At 33.5% G+C, this 11874-nt stretch overlaps 1 protein-coding gene across 4 annotated transcripts in view; it reads left to right on the plus strand.

The window, feature by feature from the left end:
• The window catches only part of LOC143079369 (uncharacterized), a 33452-nt gene extending 21815 nt beyond the window's left edge, over positions 1–11637 (plus strand). For 2 of the 4 annotated variants that reach the window (XM_076254647.1, XM_076254650.1), the window contains 3 exons: positions 1937–2080; positions 6885–6926; positions 11140–11637. In XM_076254647.1, coding sequence (XP_076110762.1) covers positions 1937–2080; positions 6885–6926; positions 11140–11466 — 513 coding nt within the window. In that variant the 3' untranslated portion in view covers positions 11467–11637. The remainder of the gene's footprint in view (positions 1–1936; positions 2081–6884; positions 6927–11139) is intronic. The other 2 variants (XR_012979400.1, XM_076254649.1) reach the window with 2 other exon arrangements.
• Positions 11638–11874: the final 237 nt, after the last annotated feature.

An 11874-nucleotide genomic window follows, 5' to 3' on the forward strand; every position in this document is an offset into this window, starting at 1 on the left:
CGCTAAAATTATTCATGTGCACTTTTGATACCTTTTCTGAAATTCTCCAGTCATTAAATCTTTTACAAAATTCATTGATTACAAAAAAAAGAAGATGTGGTATGATTGCCATGTTGACAACTCTCCACAAGAGACCAAAATGACACAGAAATTAACAACTATAGGTCATCGTGCGGCCTTCAACAACGAGCAAAGACCATACCGCATACTCAGCTTTAAAAGGCACCGAAATGAAAATGTAAAACAATTCAAACGAGAAAACTAGCGGCCTTATTTATGTACAAAAAATGAACGAAAAACAAATATGTAACGCATAAACAAACGACAACCACTGAAGTACAGGCTCCTTACTTAAATTTCATAACATACTAAATGTATATTCATATTGAAATTGATAGAGAAACCACACATTGGGAATTTTGGAAATAAAGGAGGAGGGATTAAAAAAAAACATTTTCCTGTCCCCAATAACCTATGATTTATGATAATTTTGCTGAAATTCTCCAGTCATTCAATATTTCACAAAATTCTTCCAACAACACTTTACATACTTTAAACTACGCTCTGAATGCCCGCGATTTCGCGGGTGTGTTCTAGTTAACACTTTAAAGTAACAATGGACTATAATTGAAAACGGATTAATGTCATTGTTATCATATATGTCCTGAACAAGAACTGATAAAACATATACATTTGAAAGACTTATCTATGTACGACATTAACGGATTAAAATAATTATGAAATGAAATAGTTGTGTAACATAAATTAACACAATCCCTTGTGTAGTTTTTTCCCACAGTTTTAGATTAAAAAGTGACACACATGAAAGATCTTTAAGAATGCAAATCAAAGTACATTGTCTGTTGGATTAGAATGAAATTGTCCGAAAGATTAAACAGAAACTATAAATAATATAAGAAACAAGTCCAAATGTCCGAAATAAGAAATACATAAATTAGTCCGACTTTTTCCACGTTCACAAATCTGCTAATCCTTCCGGGGCACCTGAGATCACCCTTAGTTTTTGGTGGGTTTCGCGCTGCTCAGTCTTTGGTTTTATATTTTGTGTTTTGTGTGTTTGTGTACTGTTTATTGTTTGTATTGTGAGTTTGAATGTCCTTTTGGTGTCCTATGGTGTCCTTTGGTGTCCTTTTGGTGTCCTTTTGTCTTTTGGTGTCCTTTGGTGTCCTATGGTGCCCTTCGTTTCCCTTTCATTTCGATAAAATAAAATTAATGAATATAGATACTGCAATGTATATATAAAAAAATCCCCGTTGATAAATTAAGAAATTACTATAAGAAACAAAGGTTATTATTTCTTCAGTAAAGATGAATTTGCTATTCTCTTTATGTACCTTTTAGCCAAAAAGCTTCTGACGTTTTTACGTCTTTATACATCCCTGTAACTCATTTCACAAAATATCTTACGACAAAAAATATTCGTAAGTCATGATTTCAGTTTAACTTACAATCATTTGAAAGACAGTGGCTCTTTTCACAAAATATCGTGAACATTTTGCAAAAAGAGCCACTGTCTTTCAATTGTCTTGGTTTTAGCCATCCTGATGAAGCTAAATATAGAAAAGTCCTTCGAACGAAAGTGTCATTTACATTTACTAGTGTATGTTCAATGTTTTAACTCAAGATTCATTTTATTCACCTTAACAAACAACTTATGACTCCACATATATTTTCTTTTGTCTATATGATGTTCGTTTTCCTCCCTTTTTATATAATCATATATTTTTTTCATTGTGCGCGTTATATATGTATTCTGTTTTCTTGTTTAAACGAACATGTGTACACGCTCACTTATATGAAGGAAAACCTTGCACCCTGGTTTATGATAAATTTTAAGTAATGTTGTAGTAATAACTGTTATATTAATTGACATGATTTGTAAGATGTTTCAAAAACTATATTTTGCTTTTCACAGCGAAGGCACAAATTGCCATGGGCAGTAAAAACATGGGCAATTTCAGTGGCAATAATGATTACAGCTTTCCTCACGTTTGTATTGACCATCGTCTCTTGTTCGTACTCTCTTTGCCGTGCTCCAAAACCAGAGAAGGAACAAACAGTAAGTGCAGAAAAACATCATTAATGATTTGAAACCTGATTTGCTCAAAGTTGATAACAAAAATATTTGAATTTAAAAAAAAAAACACTTGTATTATCCTTAAAATATGGCGTCTAGACCCCTTTTTCTAAGTATCTTTCCTAAACGAGAAACAGTAGAACGGTAAGAAAAGTCCAATCTGATTAACATTTTGATTTGTCGTAGCGTGCTTATTCATCTTATGAGCACAACAAAATCAGAGATCTGTACATGTATTTTAATTAGAAAGCGATTGCGTCGTTTATAAGTACAAGGACACTCGCCAAATTAATATGTTGTTCTGAAATGTAAAGAATGATAACTTTCCCTTTAAACATTAATGAAATAATAATTTTTATTCGAATATGCTTTTTCTTTTAGTAGTCAGCACTTCTGTCTTGACATGAATTATCATTGATATATATGGTCATTATTATAAAGTAACTGTTAACATGGTTAACAAAACTTTAATTTGTTTTAAATACTAAGGATATTCTACCAAAGGAATAAGTTAGATTAGTTGAATTTGTCAAAACCTTTCGGAATTATGAAAAATTTATGAAAAGTATAGCCGAACATTATGACAGAATACATTTACTGGTGCTATTTTGTAATATTAAATACCTTCTTATACATGCATAGTTCTCTTAAGTATACTACCGAAATTTACTCAAAGGAACTTACTTTTAAATTAACTAAATCTAACAAAAACAGCAGTAAATGTCCTTTTTGTCGAGCCTTCGACTTTAGTCGAAAAAGCGATACTAAGCGATCCTACATTCCGGCGTCCACACATTCACTCTTTGGTTAAAGTTTTTGAAATTTTAATACTTTTCTTAAACTATCCTGGATGTCTACCAAACTTGGACAGAAGCTTGTTTATGATCATAAGATAGTATCCAGAAGTAAATTTGTAAAAATAAAATTCCATTTTTTCCCGTATTTTACAAGGACTTAGTTTTTCTGACGGGAAAATAACATTCACTCTGTGGTTAAAGTTTTTAAAATTTTTATAACTTTCTTAAACTTTCCTGGGTTTCTACCAAACTTGGACAGAAGTTTGTTTATGATCATAAGATAGTATCCAGAAGTAAATTTTGTAAAAAAGATAAATCCGTTTTTCTGTTTTTTGCTTTTAAATGGACTTAGATTTTCTGCCAGGAAACAACACATTCACTCTAGATCTGTGGTTAAACTTTTTAAAAGTTTAATAAATTTCTTATACTATTTTGGATCTGTACCGAACTTGGACAGAAGCTTGTTTATGATCAAAAGATAGTATCCAGAAGTAAATTTGTAAAAATAAAATTCCATTTTTTTCCGTATTTTACAAGGACTTAGTTTTTCTGACGGGAAAATTACATTCACTCTGTGGTTAAAGTTTTTAAAATTTTCAGAACTTTCTTAAACTTTCCTGGGTTTCTACCAAACTTGGACAGAAGTTTGTTTATGATCATAAGATAGTATCCAGAAGTAAATTTTGTAAAAAAGATAAATCCGTTTTTCTGTTTTCTTTTAAATGGACTTAGATTTTCTGCCAGGAAACAACACATTCACTCTAGATCTGTGGTTAAACTTTTTAAAAGTTTAATAAATTTTTTATACTATTTTGGATCTGTACCGAACTTGGACAGAAGCTTGTTTATGATCAAAAGCTAGTATCTAGAAGGAAATTTTGTAAAAACAATAAATAATATATTTTTTTGTATTTTACTTTTAAATTGACTTAGATTTTCTGCAAACAACACATTCACTCTATGGTTAAACCTTTTAAAATTTTAATAACTTTCTTATACTATTTTGGATTTGTACCAAACTTTGACAGAAGCTTGTTTATGATCAAAAGCTAGTACCTAGGAAATTTTGTTTTCTTCCGGTTAACATTACATTCAGTCTGCAGTTAAAGTTTTTAAACATTTATTTGATTCATAAACTATCCTGGATTTTTACCAAACTTGGACAGAAGCTTCTAACAATCAAAAGATAGTATCACTAGGAATATTTTATTGATTTATTTCCTCATTTTTGTTGAGCCTGCGATTAACAGAAAGAGTAGGCGAGACACTGGGTTCCGCGGAACCCGTAAGAATTTTCTAGATACAAACATTTCAATTCCTAAAGGGAAACTCAATACTAAAATTTACGACAAAAGAGACGATTTTTCATTCCCTGTTACTAATTTTCCTTTTTTTAAACGTAGATTTTCCACTGGCTCCAATATATATACGGTGTTTATATATCCCAACTCGTTCGTTATGCCCGTGTGTGTAATGATGTCATAAATTTTTACGAACGCAATCAATTAAATTGAGAATGGAAATGGGGAATATGTCAAAGAGACAACAACCCGACCAAGGAGACAACAACCCGACCAAAGAGCAGACAACAGCCGAAGTCCACCAATGGGTCTTCAACACAATGAGAAAATTCCGCAGCGGAGGTGGTCCTCAGCTGGCCTCTAAATAAAACTGTGTACTAGTTCAGTGAAAATCGACGTCACACTAAACTCCAAAACATATAAATGAACTAAAATTAAAAACCTTACAAGACTAACAAAGGCCACAGGCTCCTGACTTTGGACAGGCGCAAAAATGCGGCGGGGTTAAACATGTTTTGTGAGATCTAAACCTCCCCCCTATACCTCTAGCCAATGTAGAATGAAACACATATAGCAATACGCACAGTAAAACTTAGTTCAAAACAGTGGCGTAGCTGGGTCATTTTTACGTGTACGCCCGAACCTTGGCGAGGGATATGAGGGATGCCAACCGCTCACTGTTAAAGCACCTGCTGGTAGTGGGTTCGAAAGTGACGAAGCCCCCGAAAGCTATCGAGAATGAGATACCGTAAATAATTCCTGTCAGTCAAAAATCATTGATAGCAACATACTTTTGAATCTAAATGGTTTGTTTGTTTTGGTTAAATTTTGTAATATGTTAACTTATTCATCGTGTTAAACTGGAAGCTAGCCTAATGGTCATTGGTTTTAGAGAAAACGTCCAAACCAATATTACTTTTAAATAAGTTTAAAGGGTGCCGTGAGTGAGCATACAATCGACAAAAGCACCTTATAATGAACACGAAAAAAATATTTCTAAGAGGTTCAATATAAAAAAAAATCTTGAACACCTAGGATTTCTTCCCACAAAAAGTGAATCAATTTATCATTCCTTTAAAGGGATTTAAAAAAAATCAAAAATTTTCTTTTGATATTTTTTTCTTGATCTGGAATATTTCACGACAATCTATGAAGGTTTATAAATTGAGCATATAAAACAATTAATTGCGTAAAGAAGAGTCCGGCTATCTGTCTATCAGAAAAGAACAGAAAAATGAACGAAAACAAATGCTTTCAAAATTTTAGCTTTAGACATTAGTCATAGAAAAAGCTTCTTCGGCATTTTCATGAAATTCAATAAAGGTTCGACAAGCAGTTAATGTAATTAAGAAATAACAAAATGTAAGCCCAAACTGCGACCACTTATCAATTGCAGAAAGAAATACATTTTGTCCTTAAAATGCGGGAAAATTAAAGATATAATTGCATTTTTATATTGCTCTGAATACTCTTTTGATCATAAACAGTTTATGTCCAACTTTCGTAAAATTTCACGGAGAGTCATTCATAAGACTTTATCCACATTCGGAACCTAAATATTGACGCCGCTTTGTCTCGCTTTTGGGACATAAATCACAGGCTCGACAAATAAAACAAACAGCATATCGAATCTGAGCAGATAGGGAATTGCTTTAAATATAAGAAAAGGTACGTCGAATTTATAGTAGATTCAGACTTTTACAAAAGATTCGAACAAATATATTTGAGTAAAGTTAGTCCCTTTTTATTCAAAATCACAATCCATTGAAAAAAAGAAGCACAAGGCTGATGTGCTTTTGACCAGTTTTTCTTATTCTATGTCGATTGTTTGTTTTATTTTCAAAATTCAAGTGTACGCCCGGGCGTTTTGACGTAAATGTAGCTACGTAGCTACGCGCATGCAAAAGAAGTCGGAGTCCAATGTCAGAATAGGTAACAAAAGAAACTAAGCAAAGTGACAATGATACATAAATGAACAAAGGAAGGACTGTCAGCTCCAGACCATAATTAAACTGATTGAAAAAATATGTCTTCATCATATGAAAATCAAATACAATCCCTCCGGTAATGCATCACTGGTAAAATATTAAGTCAGGGATTCCGTTACCATAAATTACTTAAAACTTTTACTAAATTTACTAGATACAAAGATTTGATTAGTAAATTTGGCTGTACGTGTAGAAAACGGTATTTCACATCCTAAATTTTACGGTAATATTGAGCGCGGAAATCATTATGTGTTCCGTGTAAACTCATCGAACCTTTAAGCCTCGGTCACACCTTAGACTTTAAACTGGATTTCAACACTCACATCTCAAATATTTGCAAAAAAGCTGCACGACAACTAAACGTTTTAAAAAGAATTGGCACTCATCTCACCAGACTTTCAAAACTTACAATATACCACTCATTTATCATGTCAAACCTCAGCTACTGTCCTCTTACATGGCACTTCTGCAGTGAACAAAACACAAAGAAAATAGAAAAAATACAAGAAAGAGCACTCAGATTTATTTATGACGACTACACAAACTCTTACAATACACTTCTTGAACAATCTAAGCTACCAGCACTAAAAATCAGAAGATTGAGAACCATGGCATTAGAGACATATAAAATAATAAATAAATCAAGTCCAAAATTCCTACATAATTTAGTAAATATTAAAGAAAATTCATATAACTTCAGGTACAAAGGCATAGCAGATATACCACGGCCAAAAACAACAAGGTATGGTAAGAAAAGCTTTAGTTATGAGGCAGCAAAACTCTGGAATTCCTTGCCAAATGAGGCAAGGAGCTTATCAACTTTTGGCCAGTTCAAAAATTTTATCTCCACCTGGTGTTTTTCAGAAAAATGTACATGCAGTTCTTGTAAATAATGTACTTACTTGCTGCCCCATAACTTGATCTCGAAGCCTGCTGTTTGTTTGCTTTTTTATGGTTTTATCTTTTTGCAGTTATTTTTATTTTTTATTTAGCCCTTTATTTCTTTTGCTTATGCATTACCTTTGCTATAGCTGCATGCAGTCTTTTGTTTGTGCTTAAAGTGTTTAAGTTTGCATGTGCTACTCTTATATAAATACTATGTGCTACTATATATGTGCTGATATTAGACATTTGTTTTAATATATCTTGCTTAGCTTTTATTCTGCATGTGCTATCTATGTATTAATATATATGTGTGATGTCTGTATGTTTGTGTAGTATGTGTATCTGATGTTATTACATGTATGTTTTGTTTATTAATATCAGTCGGTTAAAGAGCTCTTAAGAGCTCATGTTCTTTGTTATTATGTATATATGAAACCCCGACTTTAAAATAAAGATTACTTTTTTTTACTTACCGGATATCACGAACGGACGCCTAACGGATGAACAAAAAGTTGTCCGTTGACAAAGTGTTATCCGTTGGGAGTCCGTTGATGTCCTGACCGAATAAAACGGACGTGTAACGAATGCATAACGGACACACACCGGACATGCAACGTACGAGAAACGGAAACGTACCGGAAAGAACGGATGTCGAACGTACATCCAACGGACGAGTACCGCATACAACGGACACCCAACGGAAGCGTACCGGATAAAACGGATGAACAAGGTATACGGAAAAATTAAAGACGACAATTAGAATACACGTAAATCGCATAAATATTCCAAATGTTTCTGTGTTACTGGTTTTGGTTTGTTCTTCAACATGCAACCAAAGGGCAGTGTTTGGCCATTTCAAATAAGAGCTGCTTGATTGTGAAGACGTGCCTTTACTCTAAGATCGATTATGAATAAGAATTCATGAACCTTAAGAAATCTGACATACCAATAATTGGCATTTCTGACGCGAAATTCTCAATCGGCATTTATCCGTTTCAGATCCGTTCATCATCCGTTTTATCCGTTATACGTCCGGTAGAAGTCCGTTTCTCATTCGTTCAACATCCGTTTTATCCGTTAGACGTCCGTTAGAAGTCCGTTGGTGAATTTATCTGCCAGACCTCCAACGGATGTATAACGGACAGGTAACGGATACAAAACTGAAACGAAACGGACGAGTACCGTACAAAACGGACGCCTAACGGACGTTCAACGGAGGTTCAACGGACATTTTATCCGTTGGACTTCCGTTCAAAGTTTTGAACATGCTCAAAATTTTCCACCGGACAGAACGAACGTCGACGGATAAAACGTACGCTTAAGGTAAGGTGTGACCGAGGCTTTAAAGAAACTTATTAGTAAAGCAATGTAAAGGTTATCTTACCAATGTTGTAACTAGGTCTTTGAATATAGTTTACATTGACACAATTATCGATTTTGTCATCAGTAAATTAAAAACATAACTAAATTTGTATTCTTATCAAACGTTTTTTATTGGGATGTATAAATACACATCCATGTTCATTTTTAACCGGATTTTTGTGACAAAAATGTCGGTTATTGATTTGGGGATGTACGGCGGGCGGCCGGGCGGGCGGCAACCAAATGTTGTCCGTGCATTTACTCATGAACCGTTCAACCAAAGCTTTTCAAATTTTAATATGTTGTTACAGACAACAAAATGAAGGTCAAGTTCAATAATGACGATTTTGACTTTTACCGTTCAGGAGTTATGGTTCTTGAAAGATTGAAAAATGGCATTTCCAGTCGTGTCCGTGCATTTACTCATGAACTGTTCAACCAAAGCTTCCCAAATTTTAATATGTTGTTACTGATGACAAAATGGAGGTCAAGTTCAATAATGACGATTTTGACTTTTACCGTTCAGGAGTTATGTTTCTTGAAAGAGTGAAAATGGCTTTTCCAGTCGTGTCCGTGCATTTGGGTGCTATAAACAGTTTCGTATAAAAAAAAACTAGGGGTTATTCCCCCGAATTAAAATAACCATGGAGGGAAACCCCTGTTTATTTACTCAATTGGTGAAAAAGTATCATGTTTTTTGTATTTGATTGTAAAAATTAGTTAATTAGCTTTCAATTAAAACAGGTTGAATGATTGAAATAATTTTAAAAATTATATTAACTTTACATGTTTTGAGGGGAGACAACACTGTAAACATCCTGTTTTTTTGGCAGTGAAAATTGAAAACTTATTTGCAGCCACTGTAGCTCTTTTCGGAGCAGGAAACCGTACCCTGAAACAAGATTTTTTCGAAAGGCCAGGTAAAAACCTACAAATTTCATACAGTTTTGATTATGTAAAATGTGCATGAATCATAGCTTCATGGGTGTGCACATGACCTGGTTTCAAGTTTTTTATGTTCAAATTAGACCTTTTTTTCCCCATGTTCATTGGATGGAATATTTTTTATATATTAAAAGTACACATTATTTTTATTTCATTATAAACTAGAGAACATTCTGATTCCAGTAATATCTAGTTTTATACAAGTATCTTTATTAATAAGTCCACCACTAAGGGTCACTTATGCATGGTCCCTCAAAATGTGACGTCATAGAAAAAACTGTTGATTGCACCCTTTACTCATGAACTGTTCAACCAAAGCTTTTCAAATTTTAATATGTTGTTACTGATGACAAAATGGAGGTCAAGTTCAATAATGTCGATTTTGACTTTTACCGTTCAGGAGTTATGGTTCTTGAAAGATAGAAAAATGCCGTTTCCATTCATGTTGTTGCATTTACTCATGAACCATTCAACCTAAGCCTTTCAAATTTTAATATCTTCATACTGATGACAAAATGGAGGTCAAATTTGATATTGACGATTTTCACTTTCACCGTTCATCAGTTATGGTTTTGTGATATTGGCAGGACACAAATAAATGTTAATAAATCCGGTTTGCTGTCGTTGTGACAGCCTCTTGTCTATATATGGGTTACCTCCTAACAATCCTATTGCCTGTCGATACTTTTATTTTTGGCATTGCACAAGTCATGTCTTCTTTGACTGTCAATGACGTTAAAATACTAAATCCCTAGTTGATTTTAGCGCTGATGCATGTTTTTTTTTTTTTTTATTATTAACTGTTTTTGTCAATAATCTAGCTTTCAGTAACTGCCAGTACTCTCAATTCGTACTTTCGTGTTGATTTGACCTGTTGGTACAATTTGTAATGGTTTTTTTTGTTATTTAATGTTTACATATTTCGTGTTATATCTCGTCTCTCTATTTTTAATATATACGTGCTTTGATAAGTGTTTGGTAAGACTATACTAAAATTTTCACTTCTGTTCTCGTACTATGAACAACAAAATTATTTTCATTTACCAGTGTACATTATTTTATTTGGCAGCATTGTGTCCAATGTTATGGTTATCTTTCTGATATTATTTACATCTCACCCTTGTTTTATTGATTTGGTATTTACAGTGTGTCGTAGATGAAATTTATTCGTTCAGTGTATGTTCACTTGTTTGTGTTAAAATATGTCTTACCATTTCAATTGATATTTTATAGTGTGTTTCTATGTTGTGATGTTACACTGTTGTTTTAGTTAAGGGTGATGGTTGGTACCTATTAAAACGTTTAAACCCGCTGCATTTAAAATTGAGAATAGAAATGGGGAATATGTGAAAGAAAAAAGACAACAACCCGACCAAAGAGCAGATAACAGTCGAAGGCATTTGAGTGCACCTGTCCTTAGTCAGTAACCTGATGCTCAGTGGTTGTCGTTTGTTGATGTGGTTCATCAGTGTAGTTAATTTCTCGGGTTTTTTTTTATATATTAGACCGTTGGTTTTCCTGTTTGAATGGTTTTACACTAGTAATTTTTGAGGCCCTTTATTGCTTGCTGTTCGGTGTGAGCCAAGGCTCCGTGTTGAAGACCGTACTTTAACCTATAATGGTTTACTTTTACAAATTGTGACTTGAATGGAGAGTTGTATCATTGGCACTCATACCACATCTTGTTATATCTATATTTACATTAGATACGATGATTTTATTGTAACCCATAGCATGATGATAGCTTTATATGATTTTTTAAGCCAACCACTATATACGTTGCTAACGTTATACCAGGTCAGGTACCGGGCTATCAGTTTCCTATGGGATACCAACCTAATCCTTACCAACTTGGACAAATGCCAATGCAGTTCACAAAAGCGGGTCAAGTTCCGGGTTGTGCTGCATCAGGATATCCACTGTGTCCGATAGGTCCATATGGAATGGTACAACAATCTCTATCTGATGGTAGTTCACAAAAGGCCAATGATAAAAACCTGTGTCCGATAGGTCCATACGGAATGGTACAACAATCTCTATCTGGTGGTAGTTCACAAATAGTCAATGATAAAAACATTGAAATTGATTGATTGTTTTCAAAGTAATCTTTGAAATAATTAATGATTAGCATTAATTTGCTTATTTATATACGTTGTCTACACATGGTAAGGTTTTGGGTATAACATTTTATTACCTGCTTTTTAAATGTCAAGCCATATTTATTTCTCTTATTATATATATTAAAAAAAGGAGTACATGCAGATTCGTTCATTTTTACTTTTTTTTAGTTGATTTATACTTTTAAAAAACTAGTCAAAGTGATGCCCCCGCACTCAATCTGAAGTAACAAAGTCAATGTTGAGATATTATTGTGTCTGGGAGTCAAAAATGATGCCCCGCAGATGCAAAGTGTTATTTTAAAATAGAATGTATTAACATGAAACGCTATGCACCTCTTATGCAAGCATATACTCCAAAATTCGATTTTCTCCCAAAAA

This window comes from Mytilus galloprovincialis, chromosome 6, assembly GCF_965363235.1.
Source record: "Mytilus galloprovincialis chromosome 6, xbMytGall1.hap1.1, whole genome shotgun sequence".
NCBI lineage: Eukaryota > Metazoa > Mollusca > Bivalvia > Mytilida > Mytilidae > Mytilus > Mytilus galloprovincialis.